At 32.8% G+C, this 25,415-nt stretch overlaps 4 protein-coding genes across 4 annotated transcripts; 1 reads left to right on the top strand and 3 right to left on the bottom strand.

Annotated features, from left to right (window-relative positions):
- Window positions 1-3,582: 3,582 nt before the first annotated feature.
- On the bottom strand, window positions 3,583-5,591 carry LOC105110594 (PHD finger-like domain-containing protein 5B). The gene is made up of 3 exons (XM_011005683.1): window positions 5,499-5,591; window positions 4,928-5,117; window positions 3,583-4,165 (listed from the first exon to the last, which is right to left on the bottom strand). The coding sequence occupies exon 3, from the start codon at window positions 4,125-4,127 to the stop codon at window positions 3,795-3,797; it is 333 nt and encodes a 110-aa protein (XP_011003985.1). The 5' UTR covers window positions 4,128-4,165; window positions 4,928-5,117; window positions 5,499-5,591; the 3' UTR covers window positions 3,583-3,794.
- Window positions 5,592-6,087: 496 nt separating this feature from the next.
- Window positions 6,088-7,710, bottom strand: LOC105110587 (U6 snRNA-associated Sm-like protein LSm5). The gene is made up of 4 exons (XM_011005671.1): window positions 7,556-7,710; window positions 7,314-7,437; window positions 6,567-6,639; window positions 6,088-6,314 (listed from the first exon to the last, which is right to left on the bottom strand). The coding sequence occupies exons 1-4, from the start codon at window positions 7,590-7,592 to the stop codon at window positions 6,282-6,284; spliced, it is 267 nt and encodes an 88-aa protein (XP_011003973.1). The 5' UTR covers window positions 7,593-7,710; the 3' UTR covers window positions 6,088-6,281.
- Window positions 7,711-8,352: 642 nt separating this feature from the next.
- On the bottom strand, window positions 8,353-12,549 carry LOC105111480 (U6 snRNA-associated Sm-like protein LSm8). Its single transcript, XM_011006845.1, has 7 exons — window positions 12,496-12,549; window positions 9,818-9,834; window positions 9,687-9,763; window positions 9,196-9,236; window positions 9,039-9,113; window positions 8,665-8,717; window positions 8,353-8,553 (listed from the first exon to the last, which is right to left on the bottom strand). The coding sequence occupies exons 1-7, from the start codon at window positions 12,547-12,549 to the stop codon at window positions 8,463-8,465; spliced, it is 408 nt and encodes a 135-aa protein (XP_011005147.1). The 3' UTR covers window positions 8,353-8,462.
- Window positions 12,550-14,767: 2,218 nt separating this feature from the next.
- Window positions 14,768-23,478, top strand: LOC105111469 (uncharacterized). The gene is made up of 11 exons (XM_011006835.1): window positions 14,768-14,857; window positions 15,363-17,903; window positions 18,082-18,208; window positions 18,304-18,392; window positions 19,566-19,810; window positions 20,578-20,664; window positions 20,793-20,892; window positions 21,378-21,585; window positions 21,684-21,819; window positions 22,953-23,010; window positions 23,121-23,478. Exons 1-11 carry the CDS (start codon window positions 14,768-14,770, stop codon window positions 23,316-23,318), a joined length of 3,879 nt encoding a protein of 1,292 aa, XP_011005137.1. The 3' UTR covers window positions 23,319-23,478.
- The last annotated feature ends 1,937 nt before the right edge of the window (window positions 23,479-25,415 follow it).

The raw sequence follows: 25,415 nt of genomic DNA, 5'->3' as shown, positions 1-25,415 counted from the left end.
TTTTACTTGGTTGTAGTTGTGATGGATTTTTTTCTCGTATAAAAATTAGTATTATGTGATTAATTAATTAAACGAGAGACAGTTAATGGTAGGTTTGATTATATTAAATTGTGATTCATTTTCATTTAGTTAATTGAGAACACACAACTCCTTTTTATATAATTAAATCCATTTTGATAATAATATTATTATGTTTGATGATATTATTTTAGGATCATTTTTTGTTTATTGAAAAATACTTTTTATAAAAAGTAAATTTTAAAAAAACAAATTATTTTCTAATCTTTAGCAACATCACAAAAGGTAAGTTGAAAAAAGAATAAAAAAATATATAACTATTTGATCATTTAATGAGATATAAAAAGTGTGATAGTGATTTTTATTATTAGATTATATAGCTTATTTTTATAAAATATAGCTATATATATAACATAAATATTCTAAATATAATATTATAGATATATAATCTTGTAAAACTAAAATCTATTCATATTTTTTTAATTTTAAAATATTTTTTTATGAGATGTTTTTTTTATAAAAAAATGAAAATATTTTCCAAAGATATCTTAAAATATTTTTTTATCAGATGTTTTCTTTGTAAAAAAATGAAAATATTTTCCAAAGATACAAAAAGGAAAGCACTTTCCTCTTGTAAAGGCTTAACTTTTTCTTTGAAGGGAAATTATTTTTTTAATTGATCAAATATATAAAAAAATAGTAAAAGTGGTTTACTGAAAACAAATAAGGCCTTATATATATATATATAAAAATCTCCAAATCCTATCAACAAATATTTTTTTATATTTCAAAACAATTATATCATTTTTTTTATTTCATTAATTTGCCTATATAAACATGTGTCCAAATTCAAAACAGAGAACTAGGGAAGGACACTGTTCTGTTTGTGACACGTTTGGCCCTAGATGTTTGAGGGTAATATTGAATCTCTCGATGTTTTTTTTTTAAACGTATTTTCGTCCTAAGGTAGTGATAATTTAAAGTCTCGGTGTTATATATATAAAATCAATCCCTTTTTTTTTTAGAATATAGTTATAATAAATATGTATTTCGTGCGCTAGAAGGTTAATATCATGCCTAGTCATAGATAAAATTGTAGTAGAAGAACTTCAAAATTTATGTAATGTTTATGTAATAGATAATTAGTTAATTTTTTATTTTAATAATTTAATTTATTTTTTATAGTCAGAGTGATTGATGACTTGTGCATAGAAAATTAATATAATTGATGTATAGTGCAAGAAAAGGTCTTATTTTGATAAATTTAAAAATTTTCATATATTTAAATAATTATTTTTAAAGAAAATATAATGATATTTTAGATAAATAAACTCTTAAAATATATATATTAGAAATATTAAAAATAAAGAATTCATGAACATGAAAGATTTATGAGTATTTATATAGCTGACAAATCTTTTTTTTAAAAAAAAAAAGAGAGTAAGCTAAAATACTATACAAGCTAAAATACTTTATTTTTATATGATATTTTGAATTATATTTTATTTAAAATAGTATATATTATATCAATGTAAAATGTAAAATATTGAAAGACTTATATGAGGTTTTGAAAAAAATTTCCAAATAATATTGGGTCTAAGTAATATTTTTAAACTCATTAGTGGTAAAAAATAAATCTAAACATGTTGTCAAGGTTTAAGTATATTAGGCTCAAATATGATAGTCGAAACTCATATGAATGTTGTGGTTTATATCTAATATCAATGATATTCAATAATATTTTTATCATTAATTCGAGTTATCATGCTCAAGCCTAAACATTTTAGAAAAAGTTAAGCTCAAATATAATAGCTAGAGTTAATTTAAATAGTTTACAGGTATTTTTTTATTAATTAAATTAGAATTTATTATTAAAAAAAAAAATAAGTTAAAATACTATATCAAGCTAAAATACTTTATTTTTATAATATTTTGAATTATATTTTATTCAAAATAATATATATTATATTAATGTAAAATATTGAAAGACTTACATGAGGTTTTGAAAAAAATTTCCAAACAATATTGGGTCCAAGTAATATTTTTAAACTCATTAGTAGTAAAAAATAAATCTAAACATGTTGTCAAGAATTAAATATATTGGACTTGGATATAATAGTCGAAACTCACATGAATGTTGTGGTTTATACCTAATATTAATGATGTTTAACAACATTTTTATCATTAACTCGAGTTATCAAGCATTTTAGAAAAAAGTTAAGCTCAAATATGGTAGCTAGAGTTAATTTAAATAGTTTACAAGTATTTTTTATTAATTAAATTAGAATTTATTAAAACTCTCCATATCAATATAATATAAATATACAAAAAAATTATAAAAATAGGATTGTTTTGACGAGGTTATCAAAAAAATTTCATATAAATTGTAAAATTGAGCATTTATAGTTAGGCTAAAAAAAGTAAATTCCTTTTTTTTTCCCTTCAATAGTGGAGGTCCTCTGGAAGTTGGAAAGAGAAGGTACTTCTCTTAATCACATCTAGTGGTGAACTTTTCGTCCCATTGATTAGCCTGTTCGACTGTGATTTGCTGCCATTGAAGAAGACATAGCGAACGACCATGCTGAACGGAAGAACACATGGAGTCGTTTAATTTACTCTACTTTTTAATAAATGAACGGGATGTCTTTCACAAGGACATGCAACCAAGCTAAGCGTCACAATCTCAAAACTGTACTTACCAAAACTTTCTATTCGTCCATTCCGCGTGATTCCCCATTTTGGGCCAGCATTCGCAAGCCTCTGTTTACATTTCTAATAGTGTATTTGATATTTTAATAGATGTTAATTTTTAAAATATTCCTAGTTTAAAAATATATAAAAATAATATATTTTTGACATTTCTAATAGTCTATTTGATATTTTAATAGACGTTAATTTTTAAAGTACTCCAGTTTAAAAATATATAAAAATAATATATTTTTTTATTTTTAATACTAGAAAATTAAAATAATTAAAAAATAAAAAAAATAATTTCAAATAAAAAATTAAAAATCAAACATTATTTAAAATTGATGTAGTGGGATTGAAGATCAAACATGATTTAAAATTGATGTAGTGGGATTGAAGATATTTTTTGGTTGATTATAACTTCAAAGATTATTTGATTTTCATTACTTAAACTTGTTTTTAATCTTAAATTGTGATAAAAAATCAAATTTAAAAATATTTATAATATTTATATTTTTAAAGACCTGATATTTTCATTTTATAATTAAAAAAACTATCGTAATTACTAAAAACATTCTAAAAATATGTTTGTTTGTGCGGAAGACTATAAGGCGCATTTTCACTTCAACAAAGTGAAAATCAAATTTTCAGCATCAGAAATTTAGATTCATCTTGCCACTTCTAAGAAGCACCCCTCAAACACCAGGAAAGGGAGGAAAGGATAAAATCTACCATCACAAATCAAAGCTTTCAACAGTTGTAGCCAAGACTAGGCTGCCAAGCACGAGCAATATTTGAAACTAAATTCAGATCCTCACACAATGCAAGTCCATTGGACCATAAACATGGGATTTGAAGTAAGCAGAGAGCACAAAAGGAGAAAAAATTAATACTAGGCATCTCTATAGTACGATCCAAGTCAATTGGATAAAAGGCAACATAATCAATAGCGTTTCGCAATGACTGGCAGTAACAATCAGTAATACAATTCAAGAACTACAACATTGTCCATCAATTTTGTTTGTGTCTCGGGAAATTCAGGTTAACAATGGCAGAGAAAAACCACTAGAGATGTAACTCGCTGCTTATCATCTTTTTTTAAAACCATATTTCTTACGTTCATAAAACAGATCTGTCTTCGAACTCCCTAAATTAACGATTTTTGGACATCCATCCCTATCTTTCTCCAGCTGTGTGCACTCTTTGCAATAGTAAGCATCAGAAATTCCCACTCCTCCACAGATAACACATCGACCTTGGAAGGATCCATAATTGCACTCATCACAAATTCGCACAAGTGTGCAAGGATGCACCAGGGAGTCGCAGATGACACATTTCCCATCATCTTTCTCACAAAGTCTTCCAATGGCAATTCCTGGCTGCTTCCGACACATAATCAAATCTGGATGATGCTTTGCCATGTTGCTCGCTTTCAAAAAGCTCTTAGTTTCTAATATGCCTGTAACCAACAAAGTATGAAAGCACAAGTGAGCATGATAAAAACTCTCATTTTCAAAATGGCAATTTGCAATTGAATTGTATATTCACAAGAATAACCAAATAGAACCATGAGCAAGGACCTTCTTTGATATTTCATAGTTAAATGTGTCGACTTGTAAATCCAAAGACAATTACATCAAACGATTACGAGACAAGAAATTTATAACCCATTAACAGTGAACTATCAGGTTCCTGAACCAAGCTCCGATATTCAAGCTCAAGCTCGACAAAATTAGAATGCCTAATTCACACTTTACATCAGTTAAGATTAATAGATGAACATTGAGTGTAAGATTTCTCCAAAACGACTAGCTTTTGACTTTTTTCCAATCCATAACCAGGACTTACTTTACCAGTCAAGTTCATATGAGTTTAACAACTATGCCACCATCACAAAAGGAAGATATCATTCAACTCATGGTTTCTCGTTATATTGATTGAATCAAAGATGAATGCATTTCACTTCTAAAGTCTTACGATCAGGAGAAGTTACAAGAAAAGGAAGTAATATTGACATGTCGTGGTTTCCAGTCATACTAGCATGACATAATGATCTTCTTCAAGAATTGAAACCAGAGAAACAGTTTAACATTAAAGACAAAATTTGAAGCATGAAAACAAGAACCAAAACCAGTTCGAAGCCCAAAACTCACAAAAAGGAAATAGGAAAATAAAAAAGAAGAACTGATGTGAAAAACATTTATGGAGTGAAAGAGCTTACTTGATCTCCTGCAAGCTAGGGTAGGCAGATAGGAACAAAAAGAAGATGAAAGCTACATTTCTTATTTATTCTAGGTAGATTACTTGCAGAGGAATAAAAAGCTGCCTGAGAAATTTGACTCCTTGGGGGGCAAGGGTTTTGTACTTTTTGAAGAGGACCATGTTAAGATTAGGTGTCCTCCACGCCTCCCCTTCAACAAGTCATTCAAAAACCATGTTAAGATTAGTCATTCATAGCCATAGTTGGACTGATATAAGAAATATATTTTCCTTGACTCTAATTAACGTCTATACAGCCTCGGTTTATTACTGGGCTTTAGGTACATGTCGCATCATACTCTGGTTCTTGTTCGTAACAAGACTTCCTCGTAGAGCCGAGATTGCCTTTGGTTTTGATTCAGAAACAAGATTTATAAGTCTTCGTATTACCAAAGAAGATAAAGTAAATTGTATTCTGATTTTCCAATGATTGTTATCATCCTTGAACAAAATAATGCCATTTACTGTACAAGAAATGACAAGGGATTCTGGCCCATTCCGATTTCCAAACGAAAGGGCTGGGGGTGGCTTACAGAAATGGGACGAGGATGTTAGCCAAATCTCACTATTCAGGACTCTCCAATTGGTTTCCTCTCACCCGATTTGCTGGGCGTGCTGCTATCAGGCTCATATTTGGCCTCACAACGTATGAAAACAAGATAACCATTCATTTAATAACTCCAAAGAAAAACAGAGGAATAGACGAATATATCATCACAAATGAAAGGAAATATTAGCCATTATCATTCCACACCATGGATGCTTACAAGGTAGCTTACCCGTGATAATGTCACTGACATTAACAAGCTGATATCATTCCACATCATGGATGCTTACAAGGTAGCTTACCCGTAATAATGTCACTGACATTAACAAGCTGATAGTTTAAAATCATGGCATCGCAATCAATGGATTTAAATAACCATGTTCTCTATATATCCACCAGAGTAAGGGCTGTCCAGTTCAGCCTCGAGTATTCAACCTATTTCTCATTTCCCTTGACTCACCGTATCTCATGCCATATCTGAACCATTCTAGCCCCTAGTAGTATATCTATATTTAGAGCTGAATTAATCTTAAACAACTAAACAAGAACTAGAGAAGAAAAGAAAAGACGAGAGCAAATCTCCCGATAATACGGTTCATTAGACAAAGAAAATCATTTACAACCATAATATTTCAGCTACATTTCTGCAGGAAAGCACAAAGATGGAAGTGGAATTCCTAACAAATGAACTTCTCAATAAAAAAAGAAGAAGTTATCTGCCACAGTTACATCAAAAGGAAAAATAAGTTATGCAAGCATCCACGTGCTTTCATTCTGGATCAGGGGAACCACCAGGAACCAGCTGTATTGCAAACTAAAATTAGAAAATCCACATATCTTGAGAACTACAAATTTCAAAAAAGTAAAACACAATCTAGACCTCTCCAATTCACCTTGTGTCCTTTTTCCAGGATCTCGAGAGAACAAGGGTAACTCACCAATAAAATCATAAAACACAAGTAAAAAGAAATGCCAAATACTGGAACGCTGAACACAGCTGTAATTTGATGGGCTTGGACTAGAATTAAAATAAGCCATAGGCAATCATACTTACAATGGCAATGTTATTTCCATTCAGCAATATCTGATCAAGCTTGGTTATGCGTCGCCCTTCAGCTGTAATTTCACTACAACATTGATAAAGAAGCAAATTAAAGCAAGTTAAAAAACAAGCAGTCTTTCAGCAATGTATTGCATAAGATGATGTTTCAGTGAATATATGGGATGGAAAGTACTCTAATCTCCATATAAAGTCACTCGCTAATGGCTTGCAAGAAAGAGAAGTTGCAGACAAAATGTGCAGCCACAACGCAGGGACCACCCACAAGACTCCATCACTCGATCAGCATCAAGCAGTAAACGTTACCGAAGTATAACATCAATTCCTCCATACAATCACTGACCACCGTGATTACAATTTTACTTCAATTTGGAAAAAATAAAAGCACAATAAAATTTTACAACCAAGCCTTACACCAGTCACATACAAATACAGCTCAGTATAGCAATCAAAGACAATGATGCTAGCAATCGCATAGACCGTAATCCAAGAACCTGTCCTTATGAAAGGCAGCAATTTATTCAAGATACCCAAAATTCTTGCCCATCATTATCATTGTAAAAAATAAAAAAAGCCATGACATTAAACAACAAAATTACCAGAGTAAAGAAACATTGAGTGAAAAAAAAAAAAAAACCATTCAAATTTCAACAAAAAGTGGAGTTTTGCATGCATTTATTAAAACCCTAAAAGAAAAGGGAAAGAAAGGAAAACAGACAGAGAGAGTTCATTATGACTTACTATTCAGTAACGTCTTCAAGGACCATGTTGACATAGACGTCAAAACCCCTGAGAGTACCAACAAGCTCCTTGTCTCCTTTCATTATGACCCATATTTTCGAGCCTATGCACCTGTCTATTAGCTCTGTTTTTTAAGAAAAGGAAAAAAAAAATCCAAAGTCATTTTTGTTACTAATGATTTTTTTCAAGAAAATTAAAAAAGAGTGCAAAACTCGTAAAGAAGAAACAAAAATGGAGCTGACCTGACGGAAGGAGCTGTGAGGGATTGGTGTTGGCCATTATTTCAGCTTCAGCATAAACAGCGAGCGCGATATGCAGGGCACATCATCTATTAGAAGTAGTATTTACTTTTTATTTTTCGCTAACGAAAGACGACATGTCGTTTGCATTACGAAAAAACGACACGCAGAATACATTTTTGTTTTCGAAAGAAGGGTTCTGAAAAATTGAAACAACTTATATGGGCCTGGGCTTCAGCAATGGAATAAATAAGAGTATATATAAAACCAACAATCCTTGGCAGGTTTTCCCGCAAGAGAGACTAGAGTTTTTTTTTTTTCTTGAGATATTTAAGATTAATTGACTATCTGTGAGTTTCTTCAGCCATCCGTCGAGATGGAATGCAAAGGGATCCCATGCTTGACAGTAAATAAAGCAATTGAAATTTTTGAAAAGAAATTTCAAAGGAAAAAAAAATTGATCCCCGCTGAATAACACTTCATGCAGCTGAAGAGTCGATAGAGGAATTATGCAGCATTATATTTGTAATAATAATTGTTTTTTAAAAAATTATTAAAATAATATTTTTTATTTTTCAAAATTTATTTTTAATATTAATGTATCAGAACCATCTAAAAATAAAAAAAATAAAAATTTAAAGCAAAATAAATAAAAAAATATTCAGAACCATCTAAAAATATAAAAAAATAATTTAAAGCAAAATAAATAAAAAAATATTTAATTTTTTTCCAAAACACCTTACTTTATAAAACATAAAAACAAATAATTTGATGATATTTTGCTACGGTGACAATTAGAACAATAAATTAGTCGTCATTAAGCACACCAGTCTTCATACACATTTTCTTTCGCAAGTACTTAACCCTTCATGTGTTCTATGAAGATGCCGTTTCCTTCCCTCCTATCAGATCAATGGATGACGGGCTTGAGTGGATGAGCTCTCAGACCTGACAAGTCAAGATGTGCGTCCATCTCTTCATCAAGTTCCCCAACAATGCTTCTGCAAGAAACAACAAAAGAAAAACATTGTTAGAGGGAACTGACATGGTATCAGCCTTCCCAAACAAATTAATTTATTAAAAATAAAATAAAAATGGAAGATGGCATTTACATGTTGTCACCCCTTATTCTGTATAAGCCCAGCACTAGTTGTTGAACACCTTCCTGCAAAATTAATCAAGCAAACTATTCATTTGGCCTGTGGCGCTAAAAAGACACAAACATGTTTGTTATCTTTAGCTCTTCGAAGCATTACACCACAGAAGAGAACATCATATTTCAAAAAAAAAAAAAAAAACTTCTTGAAATTAAACATGCCCTGAGAAACTACATATACATCCATATTGAGCTTAGCCATATAAAACCAGGATTATTTAACTGCTACATGCATCTAAGTTTCTGCAAATTCTTTTTTTTTCTTTAGTCACTAGGGTTCAAATAGGCAAAGGAATAAAATGAAACTGGAAGCTAGATAAGGATACAAACCTTGGTGGAGTAAACGCGCTCATGAGATTCATCAAGGATAATATTTGTGGCCTGGTTGAAGCCTTTTAAGACTCCCTGAATCAAAAGGGACCCATTTACAATTAATATGTTATTGTAAAAGATCATGTGAATGTACTAGAAAAATATAATAGCGCACCACTATATTCCGGCCATCATTTGTGATTACTGAAATCGTTTCTGCACAGGAAAAAAATGATGAAAACTGAATAAATTTAGAAAATAAACCCTACATAACATTGACCTAAAAACTGCATGCAATTAAGCATCGAGAAGTGAAACCTAAAAACAACTGTTTCAAAAAGCTTGATATGAACCCCAACTCGAGGCTTAAGAATATTCTTCATTAGGCATTACACTGTAAACGAGCCACCGCACACCCTTGGTCACTCTCTAAATTGTGAATCCTGCACCTTATGAGAAGAACCTTGTCACTTTGAACCTATTGAACCCATGTCAATTCAAGTTTTGTAATATACACGTTTGTATAATCATGCTAATATTCTTCTGTGATCTTTCACAGGTTGTCGGCTTCTACAATCTAACCTGTCATTCTATTTCACGTATACCTGCTTTCATTATTGTTTCAGCATACTTTGCAAGCATGCAACAATACCAAAGGTTATATACCTCGGAAAATGCTCCGCGTTACACCTAAAATGTTTGTGCTCGAACACGGTGCTGCCGAAATGTATGCTTTTAAACACCTAAAATGTCTAAGTCAGTTCTTTACATTAGACCCCAGCAACTAATGACCACAGGAAAGGAAGTCAAACAACTAGAATTATAACATTAACCTGTAGAAAGTAAAAACCATGATTAAACACAGAAACCACAAAAAAGAGTTTATAGAGAATTCGCTAAGTTTATTTCAAGAGTGGGGGAGTTTTACCTGTTTAATTCGACTTCTGTGCTTCTTGTCGTTTGCATTTTAATGGAAAGGATGTTCCGAGGAGGTTTGAACTAAAGTAGGAAATAGAAGGAGAACAGCAGAGTCTCGAGAAATTCTCTAGAATTTTAAGGTTTTGAGTTTTAGCACGAAAAGACGTCGAGACAGAGTGAGAGGGTTTTGATGGTTTAAGAGAGGAGGATTTGTTAGCCCTTGTATTGAGATGGACTCGTTCTTGTACCTGTACGTGGGCCTAGATAACTTTTTTTTAGGGCTTTTGGAGTAAATTCGGGCTGAATTATATATTTTGTATTGAATATAGTTATTATTGTGATTTTTTATTTTGCTTTTACGGCCAAGAAAATCCCAGTGCAGTGTTCCTACTTCGATTTTGATATTAATTTCATCTTCCCGGATTTTTCAAAAATTAAAATATTCCTGAAAATTTTACTTTATATACACACACATGCAAAATATATATATATATATATATGCACACACACATGCAAAATATATATATATATTCTAAACCAGAATATTAAAACGAAAAATGCCAAAAATGCCATGGCATTCTCTGTCCCTGAGAGGATTGCATGATAAGAAATCCCTTGCATCGAGCGTTAAGGTGCTGGTATATGGATAACTAATTTTACTTATATTAGTTATATCCCTAAAAAGTAAATGCTTTGTCACAGTGTTGGATTATAATTGTTGTTGTTATTTGCAATAAATAATGTTCAAATGCCAAATGAAATAAAAAAATAACATAAAAACTGAGAAACTTATAATTTTAATAATTAGAATCAAGCCAGTTTAAAATATTTCACTAAATTGACATTCTAAATCATAAAATTTGAATATATAACTTAATAAAAAATAAATAAAATTACAATTTTTTTATTTAAAAAATCATGGCTCGAGTGAGTTATTAGATTGAAAATATTTATTATGAAAAAATATAAACTCTAATTCTTAATTAATTGAAAGTTGTGGAATAAAATAAAAAATATATATGATTATTTAAAAGAACTTTAAAAACAAAAAATTAAATTAAATTAAAGTATGAAATAAATTTTATATTTTTTTATTTTTTACCCTGTAATGAAAATAAAATCACTTATTAGATGTATAGATTATCAATTTATTTTTATTTCTTCAAAACTCGTTTGCAGTGACTTAGACATCGAAATTTATTAGAAAACCAAAAGTGGATCCACGACAAGCAAGCCGTGCCAGTTGCAATTCCCAGCCCAACCAAAAAAATTTGGTTCTTTTTGGCTTGCAGTGGGACCTGGTCACCCCCCCTGAAATATTTTCTAGAGCCTCCATTGTTGCCGTTAGAGGCAGTTTGGGAATGAGGTGGTGCAACTAATTTATTATTTATGTATTCTATAATGCTTTATGTTTAAAACGCAGAGAAAACAAAAGGCAATTAATTTTTGCTTTACAGTTAATTGTACTGTTTAGTAAATAATATAATTAGCATAAATACTAAATAGTATAGTATAATGCATGATTACTAAATAGGGTAGCTAGCTCCCCTATTCTGGTTGGACTAGTTCCACTCGGATTGGATTGTTCTAAAAATCAATATGAATTAAATAGGATTCAGCCCCATAAAAGAAAAAATAAAAATTATTTTTTATTTTTATTTTATTTAAAAAAATAATATTTAAAATTATTTAATAACATTATATAAATTAGATAAAGATCACTTGATAATATAACATTTACAGAATTTGATCGCAATTTCAATTTTATTCCAAGCTATATTTTAATTAATGTTGTTGGACGCTTAAGAAATTAAAAAAATTATAATTATTATTGGATATATTTTATATGTAATGAAATTATATATAATTTAATGTAATAATAGAAAATATTTTATATAAAATATTATTTATTTTATGATATAATAATAATAGTTAAATTTATAATATTTAAATTAAAAACCATTAATATATATATATATATATTAAATTACTTTACAACCTTAATTTCAAAAACATTATTAACTAAACACATAAAATTATTTTTTCTTCAATTTTAATTTTAATTATAATTTTAACCAAATATACATAAATACTAAATTAACCTAAACTAGAATTATTTTTTATAAAATATTTTCTTTTTAAATCACAACTATAACTATAACAATTACAACAACACCAAAAATATCTAAAACTGTTATCATCTAATCAGTGTTACATGTAGCAAGAGGTGCAGTTACTGCAGTAAAAATAGTTCTATTAATTACTAAAGCTATTATTAGATTATTATATGTGTTTTCAAAAGCTACTAGATATTTATACACCCATCTATGTATTTTTATTCCATCTATACCAATCTTTTTATTCCATCTATACCAATCTTATTTATATTCTTTATACAATAGTAAAATACAAACAATTCATGAGAAGAGATATGCCGTGGACACATGGACCTAGCCCTGCGTGTAATGTTAGCAGTTATTAACACGTGGATCAAACCCTGTAATAAAAATTTCTCAAATTAAACACTCAAAGCAGTATAGGAGGAAGTAATTATGACTCTGGCACTAGCAGGTAGCTTAGGCATGCGGAAAACAGCCCATAGAGCTGTCATTGTTACGTTTTATCAACTCTGCGTTCACATCAATTTCAACTCAATTTATAAGTTTAGCTTTTTTATTTTTATCAGTAAATACGTTATTTTTGGAATTATTTTATTAGTTTTCAAAATATTTTTAAAAAATTTATTTTTTATTTTTTATTTAAATTTAAATTTTTTATTTATATTATTTTAATGTATTAATATTAAAAATAATTTTTTAAAAATAAAAAAAATATATTATTTTAATATATTTTTAAATAAAAAATATTTTTAAAAATAACTGTAATTATATTTCTAAACATTTATTTTATATAGTATTATGTTTTAAAAACTATTTTATATTTAAAAATATATAAAATATTTTTTTTATAAATATTTTTTTATCGATATGTTAAAATATTGGAAATATTAAATAGTAAACCATCTTAATTTTTTCTTTTAGCTCTGTTTTTTTTTTACTAGCTACTTTTGTTTCTCGTTAAAAAAAAGTAGATTTGATTTGTCAATTAACGCTTGTAAGTTATAAAATAATGTTTAAAATAACTAATACATGAACCAGTATAATATTAAAAATATAATGAATATACAACATAAAAAAATACAAGTCTTATGGGTTTCAATAGATATTAATGATTTTTTTTCACTTATTTTTTATTTTTAAATTAATCATTTTATATTAAATTAGTTTAAAATTGATTTTAGCGTCTTACTCCGATTGACTTCATACAAATTTTTTGTGATATTAAAAATAAATTTTAACGTTAAGTTACTACTAGATTTTGTAAAAGAAAATTTATTTTTTAAAATTCAAACAAATTAACATTTTAAGGATCCAATTTAAATTTTAAATTGAAAAAAAATATTCAGTATTTTTTTTCTTTCAGTAATCAATGTTTTTACCTTAGATTCCCAACTCAATTTTTAATTGGAATCAATAAATTGATATCATTTATTAATTAGCATAACTCTTAATATATTTTATTGAAGATATGTATGAACTTTTCAACCAGTAGTTAAAACCTTACTTGATGGTTGTAAAAAACTATTATCAGCATTCACATTATTTTTTTACGTTGCGAAAAAAGAAGAAGAAGCTCGTCTCGTAACTCAGGAAATCAAACTAGTATAACTGAAATGAAGCTACAGAGCTCAGGAAAACACGAAAGCATACAGTTTTATTTTATGATCATAAAATATAAATTATAAGCACAAAAGTGGAGTTTCTACATCGCAAATTCATCTTCTTTCTAATTACAAGAATCAAATCCGAATGTTTAATTTCGTGTTTATTTTTGTATTTTAAAAATATTTTTAAAAAAGTTTGAAATTTTTTTATTTTATTTTTACTTTAAAATTAATATTTTTATATTTTTAGATCATTTTAATACACTAATATTAAAAATAATTAATTAAAAATAAAATAAAAATATTAATTTAATATTTTTATAAATAAAAAATATTTTAAAAGTAACATAACACCCCAGTTTGCGTTAACTCGAAGAAACTCACTAGCGTGGAGATGTGAGTTTGACGAGTGAAAACATTTTTGGTATTTCCTTTCACAAGCTATGAAAGACCACTAATTAGTTATCGAAACCAATTAGAAAGAAGAGAAATGTTCGAGTGGTTTACACACATTCGTGTTCTCATTGCACCCATCAAATCCCTGGTGCGTGGAACGTGGAATCACTCATGCAACCTTGCTGTCCCCACTCATGATTATCACATCACAAGCATCAGAAGCCTAAAAGTGAAAAAATAAAAAAGGGAAGGGTCCACACAAAATCTTGAGGACTGTTGTAGACCACTAGAACCCGTTAATCAAATGCTAACAATGTACTACACCGTACAATACTGTGGGCCCTTATACGTTCTTTTCCTTTCTTTAAACCCTAACCACATATAGAAACTGTCAACGTGCCCTAGAAATTAAATAATATTCTCCACACACATAATAAATCTTAATAAATCAAAATATTAAATGCCAACAAACCAGACCACTTTTATAGAGGGGGAGAGAGATTGGTTTTGTTGCTTGGAGAGAAAGAATAGGAAAAGTTTACAGAGTGAGGCTGAGGCTTGAGGGTTGAGAGAGTAAGCAAGCCCAAGGCAACCATATAAAAGCTCCCTGCCTTTTCAAGGACCCTTCTGTCTCTCTATCTGTGACGGCCTTGCCAACCAAAAAAAAAAAACTTTCTAAGCCTTTACTTTCCATCAAAATTTTGTTTCAATGGTACTGGACTTGGAGAAACAACAACCTGTGAGAATGAGGAAACGCAAAAGAAACGAAATAAAGCTTTCTGTTAATGAGAAAGTAGAGGTAAAATAATAACTCCTTTTTTAAAGGGTTTTTTGCAGGGTTTTGACACTCTCTAGCCTGTTTTTGATTGACTATTTTTTATGATTTTTCTTGTATTGTTTATTGATTCTTGAATTTGTTGTCAAGTTTTAAGGTGGCTTTGGCTTTGATGGGTTCTGCATTGGGTTTTTTATTGGTTTATGTCGGTGTTATTGTTCATCAATGTTTGCAATATGTTTTGTTTTTCCAGACATGCAAGGGTTGATTATGGGTTCTTTAGAGACTACCAAATTTTTAGTCAAATGGGACACCGTTAATGTAATGGTTTTTTCTTAGTTTTCTTCTCAAGTTATTACCCTGTTATTATATGGAAATTTTCTCTACTGGTGATTTTTTTTTTGTAAATTTTGGTAATGACTTATCGAGCAGCTTTTACTTATTTTTGACAATTTAATGTTTTTCATATCTGTATTTTTTTTTTCACTTTGGATAATGTATTTGTATGTTTAATTTTGAGATTTTATAGGTAAGGAGTGAGGAAGATGGATTTCAGGGCTCATGGCACCCGGGAATTGTCATTGCATGTCGCAGGCAAGGCCCGAACTTAAAATATGAAGTTAAATACGATCATATTCTTAATGATGACGAGTCTGACTATCTTGTTGATCAAGCTTGCGTCTCACTTCCCTTTGATGACCCTGATTGTGCCAATGAAGACCGGTGTAACAATCGTGGCCTCATCAGGCCAGCACCACCACCCTTTCAGTTTGGTAAATATGGTCTTCCATACGGAATGTGTGTGGATGTGCATTACCAGGAGGCCTGGTGGGAAGGTGTGATTTTTGATCACGACGATGGTTCAGAGGAGAGGAGGATATTTTTCCCTGATTTGGGCGACGAAATTATGGCAAGTGTCAATAAACTAAGGGTTACTCAGGATTGGAATGAAGTTGATGAGACTTGGCGGCAACGTGGGACATGGTTGTTTCTTGTGTTGATTGAGGAATACGAACAAAAACAATATATTCCCGTTTCCATAAAACAACTTTGGTATGACTTGCGAGAGAAAGAGAGTTTTGAGAAGCTTCGAGGGTGGACTTCTACCGTGAAAGCTTTGTGGAGAGAGTTGGTTTTAGGGGCAATTGATGATAATCTTAAAGTCGTGGTGAATCATCTTTTCCAGGTGACAGGCATTCCAGACGCTACACAGCAGCCGTTGCAGATCGCTAAACCTTTTAATGATGTTAACATGAATCGGAAAGAAGATCTGGTTAAGACTCACGCCATGATACCAGTCGATAACCCGCTAAATGATTGCCTGCTGTTTTATCCTAGTTGTCCTACTGTTGAATCAACTCTTGACAGGGTCGTGCCAAAATTTTCTTGTGAAGATGATGCAGTTGTGTGTATGAAGCCTCGGGCATTGTTTGCCTTACCTTCTAACCTGGATGGAATTCCTGCTGTCAGTTCTATAACCAGTGATGAAGGTTTTTCTAACTCCAATTCCAATAAAATCAATGGGTCATCTTCGGGTTCAGCATGCATTCAAAGCAGTTGGCTATGTGCTGGCTCAGACATGGTTCCTGGACCTGAATTTTGCCCAGATGCCATTATCAAATACGCAAAGATGGGTAACAAAAAGCCCACGGGTACTCTAATCAAAGATGTGAGGAAGCATCTTTTACATCAGAGGTGGAAAATTGAACCCATGAAAGATAGAGGCACAAGTAGACTGCGTTACACCTCACCTGACGGGAAGCTGTACCATTCTCTTCGGCAGGTTTGTCTAGATTTTTGTGGAACTGACAGAGGGATCCTTTCTCCAACCTCTGAAGGTAATCAGAAAAGTTTGCATACTTCTCATGGTGATTCATCTTCTCTTATTGAGCAACAAGAGGCTCGGGATCCTTATTGTTGCTCTCAAGTGTTGAGTTCTTCTAATTCTGAAGCAGTTGTTTATAAACCTGAATATTGTCCCGAAGCAATTGTGGAATGGAGTAATCTCTGGTCTAAACATGGATCCGGGACGAGATTGAGGGGAATTAAGAAAGCTGATATGTCACTAAGAGCTAGGAAGCACCTCGCAGCCCTAGGATGGGTGTTTGGCTATAAAAAATTTAACAGGAGGCGTGAATTTTACCATCGATCTCCTATGGGGAGGACATACTGGTCACTAAGACAAGCCATCGAACACATCTTAGATAAAGGAACATGCACTGATACTTCTAGAGATATGGAAATGGAAAATGACAGTAAAACAGTCGAGGGACAGTTTTCTTGTGAAAAAATATCTTCTGCAATTTGTAAAACGGAGTTTCAGAAGCAAAAAAACTGTTCTAAAGAGTCTTCTTGCTTTTCACTGTCCAAAAAACATCATGACCTTCACGAAATAAATGTTCTAACCACTAGAAAGGCTCGAAGGAAAAGAAAGGATAGTTTACATGTTGAAACCCATTCAGATGCTCAAAACACAAGCCGCCCAAAGTCAAGAAGCGGGATAACATCTAGAGGTTTGACTGGATCACGAAATGATAAGAAACATACTAAGTGGGTCCGTGTGCTACGATCAAGCAAAAGAGTGCAGCATGTGGTAGCTCCTGACCCATCACATCATAATCCTCGCACTGTGTTGTCTTTGTTGATAGACAATGATATCCTATTGCCAAGGACAAAAGTACATTACGGCAGCCAAAAGGATAGAAATCCAACAGTGGAAGGGCGCATAGCTCGTGATGGGATCAAGTGCAGCTGTTGTGGGAAGGTTCACACCCTTAGTGGCTTTGAACTTCATGCTGGCATCAAATCTTGCAGGTCAGGTGCTAGCAAATACTGCAAGCCAGCTGCCAGCATCTTTCTGGATGATGGGAGGTCTCTGCTAGAATGCCAGATACAAATGATGCGTGACAAGGAGATGAGTAATCACAAGGCAGAGACACCTGATAGTTTGAAGGGAAGTTGGGATCGAGATGGTAATGATCATGTATGCTCTGTTTGTCACTATGGTGGTGAATTAATTTTATGTGATCACTGTCCCTCCTCATTCCATAAAAGATGTCTGGGCATGAAGGTGGGTTATGTGTTTGCTCTTCAGTTCATTTAGAAATTCTATTATCATTTTATATATTTGACTTCTCATGCGATCTAAACTTTAGTGCCGTTTTTTATCTTCTTATTGAGATATTTGACTTCTCATGCGAGTCTAAACTTTAGTGCCGTTTTTTATCTTCTCTTTCATGCTTCTATAGGATGTTCCGGATGGAGATTGGTTCTGCCCATCATGCTGTTGTAAAATTTGTGGCCAAAACAAATTGAAAAAAGACACCAAGGATTTTATTGATGGCGTTCTTAATTGCACTCAATGCGAACACCAATGTAGGTTAATTTTATCTGCTTGCAGCGAAAGCTGATAACAAATGGAGGGTTGTGTTTGAAATGTCTCTAATATTCCCTCTCTCTACTTGATGCAGATCATATTATGTGTCTGAGTAACAGATGGACAGATAAATGGAAGGATCATCCTAAAGAAAATTGGTTTTGCAGCAAAAAGTGTGAAGTGGTACTTCAAACTCACTTTCTCTTCCTATTCTTGTTGTGCACAATCAAGCTAAATTTACATGTATTTGGTTATTAATGATGAGCTCTTGAAAAATAGAATCAGAATTATTTGCTTAACTTGTTCTCATCCACCATTCAGCATATCATATTATTGTTGACACTTGCATCGTAGCCTTGTTATTGGTTTTCTTGAAACTCACGAGGCAGAATTAATGCTAATGGCTTCTGAATCCATGTATCTCATTCCTTTTCCTTGGCAAGCTTGCTTGCATTTACGTTTAATACCGTTGCTATAAATACCGGCGATATGTTTTGCATATTAGCTGGTTTTGATTCCATTTTAGATGAAGCTGAAGATTCAGTGGATTACCTACACCTGTCCTATCAACTAAGATCATTTTAGGTGCTAAATCCTTGGATGATAGGCCTGAAGTAAAAACGTGAAAAAAATGGTTATATTGCTGGGGGAAGGATGACACTACAAAGCTTTAGAGCCTTAGGCATAACCAGCACTTGGATCAAATTCCCCACATCCTACCCCCAATAGAAACATAACAGAACTTGTAATAGGTATAATGCGATTTACTTTACACTCATTCCTCCCTTCCCTTGTTTTCTTAGCTTGGCTACACCTCCTTCACCTCTTTGATTGAGTAGAGGCTATATGCACAAGTTTTAAGGGGGATGGCTCTTTTTTCAGATTCTTAGAGATGTTATGATGTGATTTATATGATCCAAGTGAAACTACAAGTTTTTTTCTATTAAGAGATTCAATGTTGTTCTATTATATAATTTAGTCAGCTTGATTGGTTACACTCGATGATTTTGTTTTTTAATGTATACGAGGATCAATTGACAATATTCAATTAGTATACGAGTTGCAAAGACAAGTAAGAATTAAATTTTCGTAGGCTATTACCCCCCCATAATAAAATAAAATAATAAATAAATAATAAGTAAGAATTAAATCTTCGTAGGCTATCACCCCCCCCTCCCCCACCATAATAAAATAAAATAATAAATAAATAAAATTTCACTGTAGACCATCTTATAATGCATGGTGCCAGTAGCTTATAGCTGCCACAAAAATATATGTTCAATGAATATTCTTCTTGGAATGTCATGGAGGTTGCCACACTTTGATTTTACTGTTATGATGGTGTCCCTGTTGTAGATATTTTTGGGCCTTCAAAAGCTTCTAGGAAAACCAATTCCGGTGGGTGTGGACAATCTTACTTGGACGTTATTCAAGTATATGCAGTCTGATCAGCATAAACTTGATGCTTTTGATGATGAGACCCTGGTTGAGACCTACAGCAAGCTCAAAATAGCACTTGATGCGGTGCATGAATGTTTCGAGCCCATTGAGGAACCTCGCACCGGGAGGGATCTTATGAAAGATGTTATTTTTAGTAATGGGTGAGAATTTATTATTTAAGACAAATTATCCTAAACACTTTGTTTTTTCTGTTACATGGTATTTGGTATATTTTATTCATAGAGCATGCTTAAAGTGGTATTTTAAAATTTGCACAACAAAATCTAACTATTCTGGATCATATATTAGTACTGAACCAAGAGGCTCCTGATTTTGTCTTTGTTTTTTGTATCTCAAATCACAAACAAAATCCATATTGAGCATATTTTAATTGACTGCCAATGCGTTTTTCTATAACAAGTGCAGAAAAGGTGGAAGTTTTCAGAAACAAGCAAGCGCAGAGGCAAAAGATGGTTTGAAAAAGAATGTTTAGAAAAATGTTTGGATTCACACTATTTCCACCTCAATAAAAATGATGCAGCCATAGCAGTCTGAAACAATCCCCACCCCCATAATAATTTGCTCTTCATACTATTCCTAATTATTTTCAGTTCTCTACTTATTTAGTTACTTAATCTTTCATCATGTTTTATGAAATGTGTTTATTAGTCAATGGACTTTCTTGGTACATCCTAATTTATAGATTATTGAGTTATAATTACCTTGTAACAGTGAGGATGAGTTGTTATTATTATTGGTGGCAGGCAGTTTATCATCTTTGGACTGTCTTCTTGTAAGGTGTCAGTTGTTATGACTATGGGGATTGACAATTATTCTTGATTTTGACATAATTTTATGTTAGTTTGAATTTGCTTCTCTCCATGCTAGATGTCAGGCATCGTTAATGTTTCTGTATTTGACTTTGCAGGTCAGAACTTAACCGTTTGAACTTTCAAGGGTTCTACACCATACTTTTGGAGAAGAATGACGAGTTAGTTAGTGTGGCTACTGTGAGGTGACTTCATAGAATCTCTTTATTCACACAATGGTAGTCTGTATGGGATTAGAAATAGTTGCTGAGCAGCCTTGCCTTTATGTTTTGTGAGATAATGGTTATCTCACAATGATAGTTTCTTGTTAAAGGATTCATGGAGACAAAGTAGCAGAAATACCACTTGTTGGCACAAGATTCCAATTTCGGCAACTTGGAATGTGTCGCATACTAATGGATGTGCTCGAAAAGGTAATCCACTGTGCCTGTCTGTAATCCGGCTTTCTTTTTTTATGTTCATTTATCCCAATTTCCTTGTGTTTTTTGAAGATTTGGCTTGCAACCCCAGTAATGCTTTCCTTCACTCGAAACTTCAATAATTGCAATACATCAAGTGGCTGTGATAGGCATCGTGTTAATCTACCAAATGAGGCGTGTTAATCTACCGAATGAGGCAGCTTATCATTATACTTTTCAAAGCGCTCATTGAATGCCATCAAAAAAATGAAAATAATGCCAAGTTTTACGTTGTCGTGGAAATTAGGAATAGCTTTCTGAAAAGAGTTTTTTTTTTCCCCTTACACGATGATGTCCTTTCTTGACTTGAGAGAGGAATGCATTTATTTATCAAGGATTACAGAAGTCCTAAGCATAGCGATCTCTTTTCTACTATGCTGCTACAAGTGGATATATTTTGGCCCAATTTGTCAGTGCTGTTCTGTTTTTTTCCCCTTCAGAAGCTCATGGAATTAGGAGTCCAAAGACTGATTTTGCCCGCTGTTCCTGGTGTCCTAAACACATGGATTGGTTCGTTTGGATTTTCAAAGATGACAGACTCTGAGAGATTGCAGTTTGTGGATTACACTTTCCTAGATTTTCAGGATACCGTCATATGCCAGAAACTATTAATGAAGTTGCCTTCTGCACAATCAAGCCCATTGAAAGGTCTGTTGAATATCGCCCGCTTACTCTGTTTGAGGACAAGTGAAAAAAGAATATTTGTATATCAATCATCACACATGTTCTTGTATTCTGTAATGCAGAAATCCAACCTGCACTTCTTGATGATATTTATGGAAGTGGTGAATGCGTTGATGCCAATGACTCTAGTCCTGTCCCTGAAATACTTGAAACAGATCAAAATGAGGACGGTGGAACCATGGAACAAGGACCAGTGGAGTATGTCCAGTCTCTTACTTCCTCTATTAAAAAATGGAAAAAGAAAGGAAATAATCTATAGGAAACAGCAAAACACAAGGGCTTAAAATGCTTTATTTTGGGGGAAAAGTAACTTTTTTAGTTACCGGATACGGGGCTAGGTTGGAAAAGTGCCGTCCAGGAAGTTGCCTTTATTTGAGAATCTGAGTAATTAATTTGTATAAAATTTGCTAAGAATTATCGGAGGGTGATAATTAAAATGGTCGGATAAAATTTGTTTTGTAGATTTCCAGTTACTTCATGTTCGCTTTTATGCTTGTAGAAAGGACAAGGCGCTGGCAAATGAATCCTTAGGGACTTCCTTCTACTTGGCAGTATCACGCTAGCTGCTCAAAAGATCAGTTTGAGATTTATGTAGGATGGCACGTGTTTCTTTTGCAAGCTGTCTAGTGTTCCTCTGCCCTGTAGACCTGATTAGAACAAGGTAGAGGGAGGATTAAGGAAAAAGAAAATAACTCAAGGTGAAGTACTGGTAATGCTGGGCGGATGTTTCTGTGTTTCTATCTCGTGTTCCAATGGCCTTCTTCACTATATATGACATGCACTTGATCTATTAAGCACCATTACCACCCATCAAGTTCAGGTGGAATGTCACTAAATCCTTGTTTCTAGCAGGGTTCTAGTTTAATGGGTCTGTCTGCTCGCACATATTTTATGTGTAGTTGCTTAATTATTAGCACCAACGTAGGGGGTTTATGTCGTGTCAAGCAGCAAGAAGGAATCTACCATGTAATTAACAGCCACAGAAAGCAATGAATCATTCATGAGGAGGAAAGAAAGGACCGCGGGGTGAGCATGCTGAGGGGAGATGGCTATTGCTTATTTCTAGAGGTTATAAATAAGATGGAATTCACATTTTGATCACCACATAAAGGCAACTCCTGTTTTGTCGGAGTAGAGTATGCAATACCCCATATTTAATTGGCTTAAAAAATTCACATGATTTTTTTTTTCATTTTGTGCTTAGAATTTCTATATCCGTTTTTGCTTGTTATTTTGACATGATTTTTTTTTTTTTCATTTTGTGCTTAGGATTTCTATATCCGTTTTTGCTTGTTATTTTGCTGAGTGCTGACTGTCGCTATTGTCAACAGTGTTGCTGCAAGCAATAGCAGTGATGTAATCAAAAGGCCTGTTCATCAAGTAGTTGTGGTAAGTTATGGTACTTGAAACGGGGAGCCATGTTATCTTCTATAATGTCTTAATTTGTGGAACGTAACCTTCACTTTTTATACAAGATTCCTTAGAATGTTTCTTGTCAGGTTAACCAGCCATGTCATCTTGAATATCAACCCTGCAGTGGCAAAATCAACGAGTCCTTGGTTGAGGATTCCGCTTTTAAGAAGGAAAGCATGGTCGGTGATAATGGTTCGAGCATTCTTAATCGCGGGAGATGGTTCGGTAATGAGGGCGACCTAAAGTGCTACCAAAGAAGAAATACAGTAGCCCGTCAGAACTGAGTTTCGTTTTACTTGAATGATCAGATCCCTATCCTGGTCTAGCGAGATAACTTCTATCTCACCGTGGCATAAGTGGAGCCTTCCATTTTGATTGGTTCGGCACTAAAATTTTTGCTCTGCGCTAAAAATTTCCATGTACAGAAATATTAAGGGGAAAGGAGGTTCTTTGGCATGCTTTTTATGTATAGCAGCTATACTTCTCATTGTTGGCATGCTTTTTATGTATAGCAGCTATAGATACAAAGATGAGCTCATTTTGGGTTCTCTATTTTGGACAGGAGCTCAGGGTAAGAATGTAACGACGAACGAGGCCAGATGCATTAAATAATCAGCTATTCAAGTGTAATGGAAATTGGAGTGTAAACTGTGTAGTTCCTGCCTAATTTTCCTTAGCACCTTCTGCTAGCTAGCCTCTTGGTAAAGTAGGGAAACAACCAAGAGCTCCCCATTGTTCCTATAAACACATGTTCATGTTATTGGTGTTGTCACGTTACCGTGTCTCCAAACGATTCAAAAATGCAGATCATACTGTCTATTTTTCTCTTGGTCTTTATCTTTTTGTTTCCAGCTTCCTTCCAATGGAGTCTCTCTCGCCAACCCACTTCGGCATGCGAGTACACTCCGACTTCCATCTACTTCCGTTGGTCCAATAGACATTGCTTATGATTCTGCTGGTGTTGGTCCATATACTGGTTTCCGGTGGTAGAGTCCTCAGGTATGTCAAGTTGTCAACCGTACTGTTGGCTTCATAGATTTTGCCATGGCTTCACCAAACAGGTCCTCCATCAATTGTCAGGAGAATATTTGCTAAAACGATGATAATCTTTTAACATACAAATAACCATGTCAGCTATGTGTGAAAATGTATATTTGGAAAACCAGTTAACTAACTAATGTTGCAACAGTTGCTGCCTATGGCGAAAAAACTATGTGATGGCGCAGGTGATCCTGCATTAGAATCCATCTGCTGTCGGTCGGCCAGTAAGATATGTTTTTCTTGCTTAAATTTACTAGAGCCAGTAACTCGATAAATAATTATAGAAAACAAGTAGAACTTGAATACTGGGAATGGACCAATTTTGATGTGTGGAGGAAAAAATTCTTAATTTGAAGATGATGTTAAGTTGATTATCCATTGAAAAAAAGAATCAGTTTTTAGTTTCAATGGCTATGAATGAAAATGGGTTATAAAAGAAAGAGAAAGAGAATGTGGAGAAATGGGTAAGTTTTTAGTTGATTATCCAGACTTGAAAGACTGGTGCCTTGGACTTTTGTGACAGGGAAGAGGAAAGGGTGTAGAAGTAGACGACGTTTGTGTCTAAGCAAATTTCAATTTAAGACAATAAATGCAGAGCAGACCAAAGTCTTTGAACAATACAAAGGCCGTCCCTTTCATTACTCACAGACAATTGCGCTTGGTATTTGTGGCAGCGGCAAGGTGCTGCCTCTCACGTGGTTTTTTTTTGTCCTTAAAGTTGGAAGCTTTGATTTCACTCTGCTCATGTTGTGCTTCCCTTCTCTTTTAATTTACTAGCTATCACTACTTTGGATTTTTGCTTTATCAAAACAAACTGACATTCTATAATGGAAATCCCATCAGGCATAGTCCATTGAGGTTGTAAATCAAAAGGACAAGAGAAGAAAAGTCCTTCATATATATAATTAATTGCACCTAAACAATACACACGCGCTATAAGGAATTTAAAACTTACGGTCCATTGAGGTTGTAAAACATGTATAAACTCACAAATGAATTGGAGGGAGGGAGGTCAGTTCCATTGTCTTTATACTGTCATATGTGTGTATTTATGTTGTGACAACTTGAGTTACTATTCAATACTTATTTTTGAGACTATGTATTCTGATTCAGGTATTCAAACAAAGCTTGCATAAAGTTGTTCGTATAAAAAAAATGATGCATGGTTTTGTTGATATTTGCATTAAAGTTATCAGCACAAAAATAGACTAAATATTCATTTTGATAAAGTAAAATAAATTTTTTTATTGACCATCTTAAAAAATAGACTAGCCATATTTTCATCAAATCACAATTAAAGAGTAAATGGGATGATAGGGGGGGGGGTATGAAAGAAATTA

This window comes from Populus euphratica, unplaced genomic scaffold (assembly GCF_000495115.2).
Source record: "Populus euphratica unplaced genomic scaffold, PopEup_1.0 scaffold3.1, whole genome shotgun sequence".
Taxonomy (NCBI): Eukaryota; Viridiplantae; Streptophyta; class Magnoliopsida; order Malpighiales; family Salicaceae; genus Populus; species Populus euphratica.
Note: the sequence above shows the minus strand (reverse complement) of the source record. Positions and strands in the feature narration are given on the sequence as shown.